A 19920-nucleotide genomic window follows, 5' to 3' on the forward strand; every position below is an offset into this window, starting at 1 on the left:
TCTAAATTCTACAAACTAAATTTCTCTCCCTTGCGTTCCCAAATTTCAAACTGATTTGGTGTTCTGAGCAGGCATAACTTTGTGAACAAAATATCCTTCTTTGGATTCTCAACCTATCTCAGATGATCGCTGCACATGTCCCCACAAATGTCTTCAAATCTTTAAAATCATTACTCAATCACGTTGGGCATGCAAACCTGCCAAAATGAAAATATCCTGGTGGGATGGCATTACCTGACATCACACTTTATCATAGAGCCACCCATCTCATGCATTCCCTGTGTTGGAGCCAACATGCTAAGATTAAACAATGGGTCTCCATGGAGCAGTCCATCTCTCGGACTCCATTCTCTTTTACGTTGCTCGACTATTGCACAGATAAATCTGAGGCCCGTCCTACTCTTGCACCCACATATAGATACTGTAGGAATTCTTTTGTCAAGTATAATATCAAATATAAAATAACCCCTTCCCCATCTCTTTTATTACATATATGGGAGCATCCTGAGTTCACTTCAGTTAATGAAGATAACGCATTCTGTATATTATCCTCACAGTATATGCGTCTCATGCTCCACTTTCTTCAAAACTCCACTTGGATCTTGAACCCTCAAATGTTAACAAACCCCTCTTTTTCCTCAATGGGACCTCTAAAGATCCTCCAACTCACAAATTGTATCATTGTTTGGGAGCCCCCTCACAATTACATAGTTACATAGTTAGTCAGGTTGAAAAAAGACACAAGTCCATCCAGTTCACAATGTTTGAACTGGAATGGCGAGTGTCAGAGTCCCTTTCCCATGGCCTTTCATTCTCCTACAAACTGATTCTCTCTGAAATATCACAGAACACACTCAAGTTTCTAGACTAGTGGAAATCTGACCTCGGTATAGAACAAAATTCTTTCCCTTTCATTACACTGCTCCATCTGTAATAGATACTATAGATCCCAGGAAGCTGGGTACAAATTGATCTCTAGATGGTACCATAACATAGGCTCTTACATGCTATCTACCTGACCATTCTGGATACCTGCTGGTGTGGTGTTTTGCACAACAGGTGGATCTGATGCACATATTCTGGTCGTGTTCCCACCTGCATAATTTTTACACTCAATTGCTTTCCCTAACCCAACAGTTCACCAACCACCATTTACCTAGAGACGCATGATTTTTTTCTTCTACACCATAATGACTTTCCTTTCAAGGTATAAAAAATTCAGTTAATATTCATTTGGTCAATGCCACTAGCTCTTGCATTCCAGCTTTGTGGACATCGTCCTCACTGCCCATGATTTGACAGTGGCTCCTCCACATTAAAGATATCTATCACATGGAAAATATAACCAGCTCTCTTGAAGGGACATCCACAAAATTCGATAAAACATGCTTCTATTGGTTGAACTTCTTCTATTCAGAAGAGTATAAAATAATATCTGCCGAACCTGCCCTAGATGAGTTGAACAACTCACCCTGACATTTCCTCAACCAACATCTCCTTACACCTCTTTGATCCCCGAGGTATAAGGACCCCCCCCAGTCAGCTTTTTCTGTGGTCTCTTCGCATTTCTAAATATTAACACTGGACTGTGGTTTGTAAAATTTTTTTTAGACTTTAGCATGGTTCAATTAGCCTCGCCAATGTTGCCTTTTCTTTTTTACCCCTTCCTTAGTTAAGGCACACCTATTTTATAGATAAGCATGTCTGTGACTAGCCTGAACATATCAGCCTGGCAACTGCTCTTAAGGGTCCACCATGGGGGGCCTATGGATGGTGCCATCCCTCCCTTAAGCCACATTTATTCACGCATCACAAGTCTGTTTTATGTAACTATTTAAATGTACTGTATCATTAGAGAATTCCTGACAACATTGTTTCTTGTCTTCTGTATTGAAATCTAATTTTTTTTTGTAAAACCCTTTTCTAAATAAAGAGTGAATGAAAAAAAAACTAAGTGGGAAGGTCTGCCTGCTATAGTGAGATTATCCACCCTGGAGCTAACAAACTGCTAGAAAGCAAGTGAGACATTCCCTTGCGTAGTAAATGGCATTCTGAACACTGTATCTTAAACGCCCCCAAAATAACCTTTCTTCCTATAGTCACAAGGAAGAAGCATTTGAAATATTTTGGAAAATCAGACTGAAATAGGTAATTTTAAATACATTGGTGCAGAATGGCTTTTTTTTCATTTTTGTTTTCAGCAATTGTATATATAATTTTACCAAAAGTGCCATTTTACATTCAGCATTGGTGATGTTTGTGGTGCTTTACATCCAGAGCGAGAATTTTTAGTTCAGTAAAATACATGGCTATGGAAATCTGCAGAATGAAACACTATTTTCACAATACACATATCAGTTCTAATGGATGCATAAGAATATTGTCAGTGGGGTGACATGTAAATAGTAAAGGCATTGCATTATTATGTAGTGTGTTGTTTAGCAACATTGTATTGTATTCATTATACATAGCTACAAAACAATCTGTGGAAGAAGCAGCTTTCAATACTTCAGCTAGTGGCCTTTTACAGTATATCACCAGAATGTACTTCCAGTTTTGAGCTAAAACTGCCCCCTTCACCTAATAAGCTTGTAGAACCCAAACATCATTAAACCTGTCACTACCAATTTGCCAATGACTTACATGTTCAACTGAATGCTTAACCTTTTGTACTGTGTATACAACTGCCAGTGTTTCAGTCAAGATGCCCACTGTATACCATATGACACGTTGATTGATGCAGGCATAGGTCACTGCTCCATTGCAGTTGATGCATACTTATTATGCAACAGTGTATGAACAATCTTTTCTGTAAAAATCACTAGAAAAATCCATGTCTGCAAGTCATATATACCGTACTTGCTCTACTTTTATTCTCCTCTTTCTACTTAAGTAAAAATAGTTTAAAGTAAACACAGAATTTTTGTAGCTAATTTGTGTAGCTTTGTAGATAATCACAGAGTGTAAGTTTAAGCAACATTCAGTTAACATGGAGCACTCATTGTTGAACATGCAGGGAGCTGAGTGCACAGATGTCACAGAGGTTGACTCATGGCCACAGGAGTGTTGCTGAGCTATTGTGTCATTTTTGCCATGTATCATTCTATCACCTTGTATCATTTTGTGCTGCTCATCTGCAGATTCTCCATTAGCCTTTCAGCAAAGAATACGTTGCTAGAAGTAACCTTTGTACCCTTATTGATCCAAAGATTTAAGCTTGTTTTAACAATTTGCCCAAATTACTGGACTTTTCATCAGTTCAGCAATCAATTCATTAACTTTTACAGAGGTACAGTTTGGTTTTTGATTTTGTGCAGATTAAATAGCTAAAGTCTTTAGCACCTAAGGGCCAGCAGGGAGGGCATATACATGTCTAAAGGGATGTTGGGAATGTGCTCTTTCATAAAACATTTCTGAAAGAAGACTTGTGGCAGGGTGTTATGACATTTACAGGAGTCTGCCAGCCCCTCTCACCAAACTCAATTTTTTATTGAATACACTATTACTTAATTTAAACATTTTACTTGCATGTTGATCAGGGGAAGGGGAATACGAAGGAACATACTGTTTGTATAATACAGACATTGCTCTGTTTTTTCTTTTTAAGAAATGTATTTTTTGTGAGAGTTTAAAATATTTAGTGTTATTACTTAATTTTGCATGTGTTTCATGTGAAAGATGCATCTATTTATTCTTGAAGCAAACTTTAGCGCTGTTAAGCTGATGTTCGTTATAGTGAAACAAGACAACACCCAAAACTGTTTAATTTATTTTGAGTGGAGGGTAGGTATCCACATCAGGCATTGGGTAAAACAGTTTTGCCATTTGCATAGCAGCCATATTTCCTACTTATCAGGGTGTTCCCTTTTAATGCAATTTGGAAAAGCACCTCAATGTCATAAGAAAAAATAGCGGAAAATATAAAAGGAATTTTATGTGAATAGTGCTCTGCAAAAGTTAATATACTTTTGCTTTTATCCACAACGTTCCACTTTCACCCTCCACCAAAAGCAAAATTACTCTATCTGTGTGTAGTCTTATTTAACTAATTGAGAAAACTTGCCTTTATAGGTAGTTTACATCAGTAGTAAATTATACAATTTACATTATGAAGATTTTTTTCTTCTGTTCATCTTACCTGTACACCAATGTCTCATCCGCTGTGCAGTTGTACTGGATCTGGTACATCCATACTAGATAGGCTGATCTGTTCATGTACCACCGTACCAATGCAGAGGAAGAAGTTACATCAGATACCACTACTGCATTTTCTGTTGTCTTTCTTTCTTCTGTGGCGTTGGCTGTTGTCTTGGATGAAGTAGTAATGTCAGATGACCCAGGGTCCTGTCTCAGAACACTAACTGTTCCATTGTTGCGATGAGGCAAAGGAATCATTTTGAGGTCAACTTGGGCAGTTGATTCTCCAGCAGCATTAATTGCTATACAGGTATAAGCTCCATCATCCCTGATTGTGGTGACCAGTATATCCAAGGTTCCATTTCGGTAAGAAGCAGTCCTAGAAGAGTTTGGCATTATTTTATCATCTGGGGATACCCAATGTATAACAGGCTCTGGGTCTCCAATTGCCCTACATTTTAGTGTTGCCCGTTGGCCTTCAAGTACCCAGAGTTGATGTGTATGACGAGTTATAAGAGGGGGCTCACAAGTGAACTCTTCTTCTGGTATAGACCAGAAATAACGTCCTGCTAATTGTGGAGGGGAAGCGCATGTTTCCATATCATCTTCTCTCACCAGCCGCCGTAACCATAACAGTTCACAGTTGCAGTGAAATGGGTTACCACCAAAATTGAGCACTATTGTGGATGTGTAAGGGGTAGGGCTAACTACTCCAGTTTGGGAACGAACAAAAAAAGGGTCTGGAGGTAGTGTGTGTAGCCTATTAGATGTCATGTCCAGTCTGGAAAGTTTGTATAGTTCAGAGAACGTCCCTTCCATTACATAGTCTATTAGATTATGGTCAAGATTGAGAGTATGCAAACTAACCATGTTCTGAATAGCCTCCCATGGGGCACTAATCAAATTATTATATGACAAGTCCAGGTCCTCTAACGTAAGGATGAAATCATCAAACGTAGCCACTGGAATTGTTATAAGCTGGTTATTGTTGATAATAAGATGCTGGAGATTCAGCATTCCTCGTAAAGCTTCCTCATGAATGGATGTTAAACGGTTTCCATCCAAGTGCAAAGACCTAAGGCTCTCAAGATCACCAAAGGCATAAGGTTGAATGTTATCTATGGTGTTTCTTGATAGAGTAAGGTCCACCAAACCTGTCATGTTGAGAAAGTCTTCTTGTGCTACCACTCGGATGAAGTTGTCCGCCAACCGTAGCTCCACAGTCCTGCGGTCTATGTTAGGTGGGACATAAAGCAACCCCTTGTTGGCACACAGCGTGCTGAGTGACTCTGAAAGGTTTTGGCAAGTACAATGAAAGGGACAAGAATGGACAATGGTCACAAGGCTTCCTACCAGCAGAACACCCCAGACCAACCTTTCCATGGTAGATGAAGTAGTAACCCTGTGAAGAAATAATAGAATGTTGTTAAATATATATGCTGTATGTGTTTGCTTAATCAGTTGTATGTTAATAAAGGTATTGTTAGTTTTAGAAATCTTAATTCTGCCATTCTTAGCGTGTACATTATTTGAAATTTTTCACTGCTTTACTAATGAAAAATTATTGAATACATACTTTGGAAACACAAATACAGTATTCATCATAAGACAGGCAGCATTAAACTTTGGTATGTGTTTGAGATTGCACTCTGCCAGGCAATCATGTGACTGCACATCGGCGATGTGAAATAAGGTATTAAGCTGCAGAATTTAAAAAAATGCATACATTGTGTAGTATATCTTGTTATAACAGAGGGGCTGACAGTAATTGTGATCACTAACTTTACTGCCACATGGAATAGCGACAGGAGGGGAGGGTTTGGAGATCTGCTCACACACTAGGAAGTGACAGGCAGGGTGGGAAGGGGAGAGGGAGAGACTCTAAACACAGCAGAATAATAGATCAACAGCAATGATTACAGCGGTTAGCACAACTAGGGGGGCACAGGAACAGGCCGGATCAACAAGGTATTTTACAGCATAGAAAGTGACAAATGGCACCGCACAAGCACTATGTGGTTTAACATGCTTTAAAGGAACAGGAACCTCAAAGTTATTTTGGATTATTTCTACATGTGTTCAATGTGTGTACACATTTACTTTGCCTTTATATTTTGCATATTCATTTATTTAGTTATTTAGGTGTTCTTGTTGCAAAATGTTTGTGTCATTTTGAAATATGCCTATGTACACAAAAATAATATAAACTCTGTACTACCACTTGTACTTACAGCTAAGCCTATAATAAGGCTTATCTGTAGGTACTGTGAATATCTCCTAAACGTGCACAGTTTAGGAGATGTTCAGACTGTGTGCAGCCGATGGCATCATCGGCGCATGAGCTCTGAATGTCCAGCTTACAATGGCTGCAAGTGACGTCATCGTGGCTCCAATCACTCACAGGATTGGAGCCCAGGAACCCAGAGGATGCACATTATGCCATTGTCTTACAGTTTTTTTATTTTATTTTTATCGTTTTTTTGATTCTTCAATGGTTTACAACTGCTTTAAGTGAAAGTTGCTGTATAAGAAGCAACATTAAGAGGCTAGACCTTATCTGTGGATTTAAATTTATTGACTTCAGTGTGAAATCAAAATATTCAGTAGCTCAACTTCAGAGGTATGAAAAAGGGGTAGGCACAGACTTTTTTCACCACACATTGCCTGAAACAAATATTACTTTTACTAAAGTCAGTATGAAAATAGGATCTTCATAGGGCTCCATTCATACTCTGAGGCCAACTAGGTTTCTGAGGAAGGTTGCTAGAGGTTCCTCGAACAGTGGTCGATTGTTTTATTGCCTGACAGTGCCAACATAATTCTTGCACCAACTTCACTCAGAAAAGGGAGTGGTGTGGGAACAGTTGTACCTGTCCTCTAGTTTGCCATGTTCGTTACCACTCACACTACATAGCTGTCAGTAAAACAGCCATTTTTCCCCACTATTAAATGTAAAGGGGGTTCCTCTCATACTGACCACCATTGTTAGGAAACACAATGCTCACCAGCAATTTGAGAAAGCACTTAACCTTTAAAGTTGCACTATGCTGCTGACCAACAATGTAAGGGGCCACTACACTGACCACAAATTTAAGAATACATTTTTGTAAAGGACCCTAACATGTAAGGGATAGTAAATATGTTCGGTACACCACATTCCTTATTCTTTATACATGGTTGTATACACCAAACAGCCAAAACATTATGACAGGTAAAGTGAAGAACATTGAATATCTTGTTACAATGGCATTTGAAAGTCAGTGGGATATATTCGGCGGCAAGTGAACATGTTCTCCCTGAAGTAGCTGTGTTAAAAGCAGAAACAATGGGCATGCATAGGGATTTGTGCAACTTTGACAAGGACCACATTGTAATGGCTAGACATGTGGGTCAAAGCACCTTCAAAACCTCAGCTCTTGTGGGATGGGGATGCTCTTAGTCTGCAGTGGTCAGAACCAAAGTGGTCCAAGGAATGAAAACTGGCAAACTGCTGGCAGAGTCACGGGTGGCCATGGCTCACTGATGTATGTGGGCAGCAAAGACTGGCCTGTATAGTCCGATCCAATTCACATCACTGAAAAAGTAAATGCTGGTTCAGATAGAAATTATCAGAACAGTGCATCGCAGTTTGTTGTGTATAGGGATGTGTAGCCGCAGCGCAGTCAGGGTGCCCAAGCTGACACATGTCCACAGCCAAAAGCACCTAAAATGGGCATGTGAGCATCAAAACTGGATCACGGAGCAATGTAAGAAGGTATTCTGGTCCGATGAATTAAATAATGATTGAGTAACAAAACCAGGTTGCAGTGTTTACTTGGTCTCCACATTCTCCAGATCTCAATTCAGTCAAGAATCTGTGAGATGTGCTGGAAAACATATTTGATCCATGCGGGCCCCACCTCATAACTCACAGGACTTGAAGGATCAGCTACTGACGGCTTGGTGACAGGTACCACAGCATACCTTGAGAGGTCTGGTGGAGTTCATACCTCAACGGGTTTTGGTGGGTGGTAATAATGTTATGGCTAATGGGTGTATATTATAGCAAGAGGTGGGTTTACATGGGTACCATCCCTTTCTCAAATATTTATACAATAATTACCCCAAAATCAATGGGCTAAGTGTATCACAATGGGATTTGAAATATATCAAATATGAAAATAAAAACATATTTTATTACTTCAAAATCATCAAGCAAATAAAATTAGCTCATCCGGTGCTTATGGAAACAAATCTGTAGTTTCATTTAGCTGCTGCATGCTCTATGATTCTCTATGCAGCAAGACCGTGTCCTTAATCAGCAATCCTAAGGGGTTACTGCATCTCATACATTAGGGGGAATCCTCATAGGGCAAACCGATTTTAAAGTTTTATTCCCATCAAAAAGTCCTCTCTTTTAAGATATAGGCTTACACAAAGTTCAATAAATAAAAGCATCTCATGATAATGATCATTTTGTAATGTACAGTCTGTATCGATACTCGCTCGTCCGTGGTGATACCTAGGTGAAGCAGACAGTTTCAATCAAGCCACCTAGTCACGCCTAGATGCGTTTCATTATTACGTCTTTCTCAATATGCTATTTTTTCTTGAACTTTGTGTAAGCGTATATCATAAAAGGGAGGACTTTTTGATGGGAATAACATTTTGAAACTGGTTTACCCTATGAAGATTTCCCCTTTTTTTCAACAAACGGACATCCGGCTTTGAGTAGCCAGGCCTATTGTATGAGATGTAGTAACTCCTTAGGATTGCTGATTAAGGATGCAGTCTTGCTACATGGTAAATATCCATAATTTTAACAAGGCGGTTTTATTATACCATTTTGGTGAGTGTGTTTTATTGAGGGGAGCAGCAGTCTCATGTGGTGCGGTGAAGGTTATCATCTATCTGACAAGACACTATATGAATACCTCTTAGGAACACCCTAGGGGCTGTGGACTCGCTCTTCAGAGGGCATGTCATTAAAACAAAAAATACAAAATATTGTGTTTTTTTTTCAAAATTGTTGCTTTTTTTTGTTTATAGCGCAAAAAATAAAAACGGCAGAGATGATCAAATAGCACTGAAAGAAAGCTCTATTTGTGGGGAAAAAAGGACATCAATTTTGTTTGGGTACAATGCCGCACGACCGTGCAATTGACAGTTAAAGCGACACAGTGCCGAATCGCAAAAATTGGCCTGGTCATTATTGGCCAAATCTACCGGGCCTGAAATGGTTAATCAATGATGTGCCTTACTTATAGAGAGCTACAGGCAATAAAGCAAAGTAACAAAAGCATCATAAGGTTAAGGCTTATTGAGGAGCCTCAACATTCTGTTCCTCTCTCAAATTTCTAATTCTTTCAGATTCTGTACTTGGCAGGTCAGCATAATGCATGTAAAAGTAATGTTATGCATTTCTAAGAAAGCGCCTTTGCATTCTGTATTTACATCTGTACACAGAAACAATGCAGTGCCAAATACAATGCCCAACAAAAAACCTGAGCCATTCTTGACACAATCTCTTTAAACATATTTGTCTGCAATTGTAGTTCATGTAACACAAGTATATTTTATATTCATTTGATTTAACCATTCTGGTAATTTATCCACTCTAATTCTTGGTTTTCAAAAATATTGAGCGTGCTGTGACTTGGTAAAGTGGACATTTCAGACTATCAACATTAGTATTTATAGCTATGCAAGTTCGATTTTATTCCATCTTTTGGCAAAAAAAAAAAAAACCACAGATAAAGTGAACCTGTGCCCAGACTATGCACACTCAAGTATTAACATATTCTGTTCAAGCGGTAAAATGTTAAAACAAGTCTTCACCTTTACCTCTGTAGCTGTAGGAATAGTGGAGACATGTATTCTAAAATTCACAACAGAAGCTCCAAAATCTTTTAGCTTTTTCCCTTTTACTTTCTATAATGTAAACACATGGCAGGTGCTGTTAGAAGAATCTTGAAATCTATCTTGGTTGTGATCTTTGAGATTTAGTGACTTCATGGTACAGACAGCTAAAGAGCCTAGGAATGGCTTGTTTTAAAGCTCCCTTACTGCTACTAAGAATATGCAAATGTTTCCATGTCCATAGTCTTGGCACAGGTGTACTTAACAATGCAATCAGTTATGCAATTTGACTACCTAGAGGCTTAACTTTAGACAGACTGTCATACTATTGTGTGATTGAATTACCCAAGAGTGAAGATTTATGTTAATGGAGTGTAGAGGATGGATCTTTGCTAGACACTTCCAAATGCCTGCTTATGTTGAGGAAAACAATGACTGGGCAAGGTTTTTCTCAAGATTAGGTGGCCAGGATGTCTACTAGATCCCATTAGTCACGATCAATCAGATAATCATGAGATCATCCAGATCCATCAAAAATATTAGCAATAGAACCCTAATTGACCTATGAATACATTTAGGAAATACATTTTTATATTTTTTCTAGATAAGTCATAAATCTGCACACTCTTGTGCTTGTACCTTAAAATGGTTTAAACCCTTACATCAAACTAGTGAAGTGACTATCCTCCGGTGATACACCAAGATGAAACAAATCATCCTACATAAGTTGAACCTGTTTATCTGCAGTCTTCTTTTCCCTACAGCTGTCCAAAGTGCAGAATTTATAAGCTAGTGTGAGAGGGATGGGAAGCTAAAGTTACACTCTGCAGAACTCAGTGAGGAGAGCTCTGAGAGGTGATTGAATGGAAGGGACACACCCCTTTACACAGGAACAGAGCAGAGACTGTCAATCACAGGCTGTGAGCTGGACTCCCCCCTCTGTCACTTTTTTCTCTTGGTGTCAGGAAAACATGTCAGAAGTGACTCATGCAAGATAGCAGAAAGCAGCAGACAGAAATGACACCTAATGCTCTGGATTGAGACAAGTACACTCTATAGAGGTTTACAACCACTTTAGTATGTACCTGTGCCCACACTTTTTTTTTTTTTTTTTTACTTGAACTAAAGAGAGCTGGAGGACAGACCCTATCTGCTTCCAAATTAAGTCAAGGTGAACACTTCGAGTTCCTTAAGTTCTGATGTTCCTTGAAAAAAAAAAAAGAAAACGTCAAGAAAACGTCAAGGTGTGTATGGACACCTCCCAGTGGCTCCTGTTAACTTATTTCTTCTGTTTTAATTGGTTTATGTGACCATAGTCAATTTTACAACCAGCAGAATAACTACTTAAAAGTAGTTATTAGTATACTTAAAAAAGAATAAAACAAATGTTATCACAGCCTAAAAATCTGTCTGCTTACAAATCTCCTTGGTTTATCTAAAGGAATGTTTGTTTTCTACTGTGGGAAACATTCACAAAAAGATTTTCTGCTCAAGCAACCGTAATGGAGAATTTTTTAAGTTAGTACTCAGTAGTGTTGGTAATATTGCCAGAGCTGATATTTGCTAAAAATGTTGTGAATTTTTTTCACAAAGTTAGCGCTTTCTCTGGGCTTCTCTTTGTAATTTCTTGGCAAGAGCTGTAACGCCAAACCGAAGAAATTCTTTAGAACCAACCTTTTCTTCAAATGTATATTTAATGTGATGTCATGAACACCCATTTCATCAAAAAAGTCAAACCATATTCATAATTTGTTCAGTTAAAATATACTGTATGCATGCACATATACAAAACCACTTGTGTATATATAGCATTACAGGTGGAGAACTTATAATAGTTAACATCTTTGTCTTTTATTTATGTGACTGCTTGTAAAATCTGAATATAATGCAATAATGGTCTACCTCACCTTGAGCCCTCCTGAATAAAATTGAATTTTCATGCTGTATCTTTCTTTTGTGGGATCAAAAGCTATTTCTCATGTAGGTCGTTTCTTTCCCTACTCAAGCTGTTTTCTGGCTCTGCCCTACAGGCATAACATGTTTAGATAAGAATGTGATGAGGAGAGTTTAGCCTTGAGCACTTTTTGATAGATGTACAGTTAAGTTCACCTATTTCAATCTGCCTTAAAAAATATTGTAGTCCATATTTACAAACTCGTTTTGTGAGAAGGCTAACTCAAAGCCCTGCTGTTTTGACATTCTATTACGAAAGGATAAAACTCATATTTTTCTAGTATTTTGATCGATCCCATTTTACATAATAGCGTTTCTGTGAGTAATTTCTCCCTTTCTTGACAATGGTGAAAATGGCCATCTGAAATTGTAAAACCTAGCCATTTTGCAAATATTTGAAACTTTGCTATCAGACTGATTTACTTTTTTGCTCAACAAGAATTTACACATTTTTTAAAGGGTAACTAACGGCAATTTTTATTTTATTTTTTCAATTTTGGAAAGAGCGGAAAAAGATTAGAACACCAATCAGTTTTTATTGTTCTCTGTGCCCCCTTAAGGGATATTCACTCTCTATTTGTCCTGTTTACTTTTATCATTGAAAGTGAAGGTAAAAATAAATCCCACATTTTGGTTTGACATCAGAACAATAACAGAGGGGAAATCTCCCAATGGGGACACTAGTTCTGGTGACACACTGGGATTCCCTCACTTTGGAGGGACATCCTCTCACTTTCTGTTTCGGCTATAGGACAGAAAGTAAAGATAAATCTCCCTTGGGGAGCAGATGGCAAAAAAAAAAAAATTGATAAGTTCGACCTGGGAAGTTTTGACACCGAATTACAAAAAGTGAGAATTTAGTGTATGAAATGCAGCTCTTTTGCTGACTTACTCTATATAAACAGGCCTGTGATTATTTTATTTTTTATTTATATTGTATTAAGAAGGTCCTTTTCAGCTCTATGTAGTTTTTTTCCTCTAATTAAAATAGTGTATCACAATATTATAAACATGAATTTTGTTCCATAGTGCTATATTTGAACCACTACCAATACTTTGTTTTAGGATGAAATGAAAATTGCCCTCAGGCATATTCCTAAAAACGCTGCAAAATTTGCTCCCTTAAAGTATAACTAAAGGCAGACTTTTTTAGTTTTGGACAGAGTGAAGATGGGAGATTTACTGTCTGTTTGTCCTGTTTACCATTATCATTGAAAGTGGAAAGCTTCCAATGGGGACACTAGTTCTGGTGACCTGGGACGCCCCATGGGATTCCATTAATATGCAGGGCATTCCTCTCGCTTCCTGTTGTGGCTTTGGGGCAGGATGTAAAGGTAAATCTCCCCAATGGGACAATTTTTTTAAATAAAAATAAATAAAACAGGTGTTATCCTCCCTTACTCTATTCAAAATGAAAAAAAAAAGTTTTTCCTAGAATTCCACTTTAACCACTTCAGCCCCGGACCATTTTGCTGGCCAAAGACAAGACCACTTTTTGCGATTCGGCACTGCGCCGCTTTAACTGACAATTGCGAGGTCATGCGACGTGGCTCCCAAACAAAATTGACATCCTTTTTCCCCACAAATAGAGCTTTCTTTTGGTGGTATTTGATCACCCCTGTGGTTTTTATTTTTTGCGCTATAAACAAAAATAGAGCAACAATTTTGAAAAAAACGCATTATTTTTTACTTTTTGTTATTAAAAAAATCCCCCAAAAATATATAAAAAAAAACATTTTTCCCTCAGTTTAGGCCGATACATATTCTTCTACATATTTTTGGTAAAAAAAATCGCAATAAGAGCTTATTGATTGGTTTGCGCAAAAGCCTCAGCCAGCAAATACATAAAGAGGATGTCTGCACCAACATACCGCAACCGCCAAAATTTTCATTATCCCCAATTACCGTAGACACCGCAAAAAACATCATTAATAAACTGCGTGACAGTACCTCATCTATTGACATCATCCCCACAAAACTACTGAAAGAATGCTCCGACATCGTGGCTCCAACCATAACCCACCTCATAAACCGATCATTCCATGAAGGGATTGTTCCCAGCATCCTCAAACAAGGCATCATCAAACCTCTACTCAAGAAACCAAACCTGGACCCTCAGGATCCAAACAACCGTAGGCCAATTACAAGCCTCAACGCCATTTCTAAGATCATGGAGAAAGCTGTAGTACATCAGCTACAACTTCACCTGGATACTCACAAACTCCTGGACCCGCTGCAATCAGTCTTCCGCCCGGGTCATGGAACAGAAACAGCTCTCCTCAAGATTTGGGATGACGCCCTCGAAGCAGCAGATGACGGAGAGCCGTGTCTCCTCGTACTGCTAGACCTAAGTGCAGCGTTTGATACAGTAGATCACAATACTCTACTCGTCCGCCTCACAGAAGTAGCCGGAGTCCAAGACATAGATCTCCAATGGTTCGCGTCCTTCCTAGGAAATCGGTCACAGACAGTGAAACTAGGAAAATTCCTCTCCGAAACTCGGGCAGTCACCTGCGGAGTCCCTCAAGGCTCTCCGTTGTCACCCGTTCTCTTCAACATTTACATCCCACTCCTTCAAATCATCAGATGCTCAGATCTCTGCTTCCACTCTTACTCTGACGACACGCAACTTTATTTCCGGATCAATGGAAAAAAAGATCACCAACAACAACTTGAAAACTGCCTCAAATCAATAGAGGACTGGATGACCACCAACTCACTCCAGCTGAACAAATCAAAGACAGAGCTTCTTATCTTACACCCAAATCATAAGCCCGCAACCAAAACCTCCTGGTCTCCACCAACCGTCTTTGGGCAGACTATCTCCCCAAAGACCAAAGCGAAGAGTCTCGGGGTTATTTTAGACGCACAAATGTCAATGGAGATGCGCAAATAGGATCTGTAGTTAGTCGATCTCACCATCTGCTGCGCATGCTTCGCAGACTCATCCCTTTTATCCCAAAGAATGACAAAGCAGTGGTAGTTGGAACAATCATTAATTCACGACTGGACTACGCAAACTCGCTTTACATAGGATTACCACAATATCAACTTGCGCGATTACAACTGATCCAAAACACGGCGGCAAGGCTGATAACAGGAAAAAAACCCTGGGAATCCATTTCTCCTTTACTGAGGAGCTTACATTGGCTAACCGTAAAAAATCGGATCACGTTCAAGACCCTGTGCCTCACCCACAAATGCGTGCATAGAGAAGCTCTGCAATACCTAATGGAGAAAATAAATCATTACACACCAAACCGCAGTCTTCGATCAGCCAACAAAAACCTCCTCCTCGTGCCCAAAGCCCGGTATAAATCCAAGGGTGATCGGAGATTCGCTGTCCAAGGGCCTCGGCTATGGAATGCTCTACCAATCAACATCCGCCTGGAAGAAAATCACCTGGCTTTTAGGAAAAAACTCAAGACCTTCCTCTTTTAGCAGATAATCAAAGCTCGCCACAGCGCCTAGAGGCGATTCAGTTCGCATTGTGCGCTATACAAGTATTTCATTCATTAAAAAGTTATAGCGTTTACAAAATAGGGGATAGTTTTATGGCATTTTCCTTAATAATTTTTTTTTTTTTTTACTAGTACTACTACTACTTTATTGTGACTGTGACATTATGGCGGACACATCGGACATTTTCGACACATTTTTGGGACCATTGTCATTTATACAGCAATCACTGCTATACAAATGCAGTGATTCCTGTGTAAATGGCACTTGCAGTGAAGGGGTTAACCAGTGGGTGGCAGTGTAGGGGTTAAGTGTTCCTAGGGGTGTGTAACTAACTGTTGGGGGCTGGGCTTTAATTTAGTGAACTCTGATCTCTGCTCCAATCACATGGAGCAGAGATCAGCGTCACTTGTTGCTAGGCAGAACGGGGAGATTCTGTTTACAATGGCATCTCTCCATTCAGCCGCCCAGTGAGATGATCGCGGGTATGCCCGCGGCGATCGAGTCCGCGGGACCCGTGACCGGACTCACGGGGGTCCCGACCAGCACGCGAGCGTGCCACCGGTGGCGCGCTCGCAATGGCAGGGCGGCATGAAAGATTGGACATACCTGTACGCCAATATGCCTGCCCGTGCCATTCTGCCGATGTACATTGGCGTGCGCTGGTCGGGAACTGGTTAGGTCTATGTGTGGGGAAAAAAAAAAAAAAAAAGTCAACTATTCAACATACTGTATGCACACTTCCCAATGTTGGCAGTGTGGACGAATGTGGAGATACCTGATGATCCTGCAAGAAATCAGTCAGCTTCTAACTGATTACAGTGGGCTCTCATTGCATTTACTGCTGCACTGAAATCCCAAGCAGTATTGTCAGTCCTTCCTAAGGAGAGAGGGAAAATAGCTGAAATGATAGGTGGAAGGAGGGGTGAGTGCTAAGATAATTATCATGTAAGAATTAGATGCAATGTGAAGATGTACTTGCATAATTTTTAAAGGCACATAATATAGGGAAATTTGCATAATATTGCCTACATATACATTTTAAAGGAAACTTATACTAGTCAAAATATATTAACTGGCATTAATAACCCCTCTGCTTTTATATTGTGATCAAATTCAATGCAATAGCAGATTCTAAAACACTGATGCACAGGAATAGTTTGAAATTATAGCCAGGAGATCTCACTATCAGGGTATTTAATACCTATAAAAAAATAGTAAGCTATGATAGTTATTATTAAAATATCATGTTGGGTTGGACTGAACCTTAAAGCTCAAAAAGCCCAACAGCTATTTATATTAGTACAGGTTTCAGTTACCGTACTTTCAGTACTATGATTTACCTTTAAAAATGCAATGTAGTCATCATTTCTCTTAACTAAAGTAATCTTTTCCATGTGACTAAATGTAATGAGTTGAAGGTGAAGTGCCTAGCAGACATATATAATTCATTTTTATGCAATCTGTACAATCTTGCATTACATCTAGTAATTGTAACAAATAGCAGGCATGTAAAAATGATCTATAACCTGATTGCATATATGAATGAGTTTGTTGACTAATGCAGATGCTGCATACATCAGACATGGTCTTTGTTAGTAATGAATATAACTAACATAAAATCCGGGTTGCATTTTATACAAATTATTAACTGAATTCCTCCAGTGGATTGGTACTACAAAAAAATCATTTTGCAAAATGTTTTTTTGCAAAAAGAACTGGTAAAAGTAGGTTCTGTAAATGAATTATAAAAGTGTCCATACATTATTGGTTTTAACTATTCTTGTGTGGTGATGGCCAGGCCCAAAAGGAGAGCTGAATTCCCTAATATTATTAACTAGGCAGAAGCAGTTGTGCAGCATACGTGAACAGATCAATATTTTTACCAATATTTTTTTTTTGTTCTGCACTTTTGGTAAGATATCTTTAGGTCATGGAGGATGTCTTACTGCCATATGCAGAGCTATTCTTGCCATGTTTTAAAACAACTAAATCGTAAACGAAATACTTAACTTGATCTTATATCTGTGTATTAGAGCAAAGAAAGGAAGGCTGTATAATTATGAGGTTTAGGGTAAAAGAGTTTAGCTACCATACCAGACAGAAATCTACACCTACTGTGTTCTTCGGTACACTGTGTTCTGTTCTTTCCTACACCTTCTTTTAGTTGGGTTATTGTCAGTGCTCTTCTTATTTTAGCTATTCCCTTCTGATTTATCTTTGACTCTATTCTCTCTTACTCTTTCCTCTCCACTATTATTTTCTCTATTTGACAGCTGTGTGACCCCTTTATCTGAGTATCTGTGCAATCTCCCAGGCTGGAGTGAAATTTTGCCAGGAGCTTAGTGTCAGGGTTAATATCAGTCTGTCCCCATATCTGTCTCTAACCTTCAACATCTCATGTCAGTGCAGCAAAAAATACACCCTAGGCTGCAGTTACATTCTCTCAGAATACATAAAGCAGAGGTGTATCCCTCACTAATCAATATGAGGAGGATGTGCCTTCACATTTATTGAGATAGGAATGCATATATGAAGGTCGCTGTAAACAGGTTTTATTCTTTTCAGGGAAAATATCCACCTCAACAAACAGTGTATTCATTTTATTGGTTTGGAGGTGCATATTGATCAACATGCAGATAACTATGCAAGGTTACACTGATGCAACATCTTCTTAGCAAGTCCAATGTGTATACAACTTGAGATATTTTAGAGTAAATATGCTTGACTGGTCAGGTTGGGTCTTTTTTTTTGCTGCTTTCTGAGGTGGAAGTTCTATGCATATTGGTTACAAAGCCCAGTGCAATCAGTAGAACTTTTTCCACATGTCAGCTTCTCTTTTTGAAACTTGTTACATATGCCAAAATGTTGCAACAATGAAATTTGATGGTCTCTTACTTTAATGGCCAGATAATAGTCCATCACGGATAGAGAGCTAGACAATATTTGCTGTCGTCAAGGGTGTGTATCAAAATCCACCCAGCATTACAGTTTACTAATCAAATACATTCTTATATGATTTTAGCTCAGCACTGCCTTTGTTACATGTAAGAGCTTTAGTATTTTGGGTCTGCTTCCAAAGCCCCTTTTAAATAAAATCCAACACTACTGTTGATTTATTTAACTACAGATCTAGTCACACTGGCAAGGGCACTTTTTTCACAAACTTCCTGTGACACTTCCTGGCTCCAGCCAAAAGGTTTAGTGTGAGTTAAATCAACCTTGTCAAATCCACCAAGTGACCACTAGCTTCGAATATCTACGAAATGCAAAATGCATAGTCTTTGAAAGTATTGTTCTTATAGGTTATATTGTGTTTTTTTTTTTTGTTTACATATTTCATCACTTTTAACAATAGATAATTGTAGTATAAAACCACATACACAGCTTTGTCCTTTAGTTTTCCTGCAATATTTTTAAGTGTTTTCTTTTATTGGAAGGGCTGTAATAGCCCCATATACAGTATAGGGACAAATGTGTGTCAAGATGTGTTCAGTATTGTATGATATGCTAATTGTAATGTAAAAATACCCAAATATACTGGTTCTCTTCTTTCTGATTCATAGTGTTTTAAACAGAGAGAAACATAATTATTGTAAGGTACTGTTTTCCTCCTCCTCACTTCTTCATACCTGCAAAGCAGGCTTTTTTATCAGCCTCCTTGTTGCTTAGCAAATGGTTGCTAAGCATCTCCTCTAGACATAGAACAGTACAGTGCCCAGTTGGGCTAAGCTGGACACCAAGCTGGGAGCTGCAAAGCAATGTCCTGCAGACTTTTCACTGTTAAAGGCTTGCTTATGCTCTCCACACTGCATGAATTAGCAGTTAGGCAAACATATTTTAGCGGTGAAAGGACCCAGCAGAAAGCAAGCTCTTTACTACATAGTAAAATGAAGGTTGGGATATTACAGCTTTGTAAATAGTGTTTGTGTCTGCAAATGGTATTACTGTCACGGCGCTGGCCAAAATAATCACATGTATTGCATGACCCACAGGGACAGAAGGCCTCAATCAATGCCTTGTAGGCTCTTGCCCATTATTGTCATGGAGCATTCCAGCAGAACTAAATGTTATATCGGGCATCATTTTTTACATGTTTTGCTTTCCAGATTCAAATTGATAAATATGTTTACTTTTTTCTTCTATTAATCTTTCATCCATTTTAATTTCTGCCTTATTCTAACTTAGTGCTGCTCTTGTAATTGTTTTTTTAATTAGATTTGATATTTATATGGAGAACATCAGACATTATCAAGCCATTTATTTTCAAGATAACCTCAAAGCAATATAGAAAAGTGCAATTTAAGTATATATAATTGAGATACATATAATTCTCCCCCCCCCCTCCATGATATATTGTCATATGTCCCTCGTTATTGATGCTCCACACAGCTACATTTGCAATGTATTTTTTAATACCTTCTGTAGTTGCATAAAATGAGTCACAATATATGACAACTTTGAAGTGAATAATAAAGGTGGGAATGAAATGCACATAGCTAGTGTGTCAGTAGAGTCATCCTTCCACCATTA

The 19920-nt window shown here is 38.7% G+C and overlaps 2 protein-coding genes across 3 annotated transcripts in view; one reads left to right on the forward strand and one right to left on the reverse strand.

Annotated features, from left to right (window-relative positions):
• The window catches only part of PC (pyruvate carboxylase), a 939549-nt gene that overhangs the window by 784297 nt on the left and 135332 nt on the right, over nt 1-19920 (forward strand). The window lies entirely within an intron of this gene.
• LRFN4 (leucine rich repeat and fibronectin type III domain containing 4) overlaps nt 1-19920 on the reverse strand; it is a 30109-nt gene that overhangs the window by 8018 nt on the left and 2171 nt on the right. For both annotated transcript variants that reach the window (XM_077456718.1, XM_077456710.1), the window contains exon 2: nt 4139-5539. In XM_077456718.1, coding sequence (XP_077312844.1) covers nt 4139-5520 — 1382 coding nt within the window. In that variant the 5' untranslated portion in view covers nt 5521-5539. The remainder of the gene's footprint in view (nt 1-4138; nt 5540-19920) is intronic.

Source organism: Lithobates pipiens, unplaced genomic scaffold (assembly GCF_037356315.1).
Source record: "Lithobates pipiens isolate NorthernLeopardFrog02 unplaced genomic scaffold, aLitPip1_a1.2 Scaffold_10, whole genome shotgun sequence".
Lineage (NCBI taxonomy): Eukaryota > Metazoa > Chordata > Amphibia > Anura > Ranidae > Lithobates > Lithobates pipiens.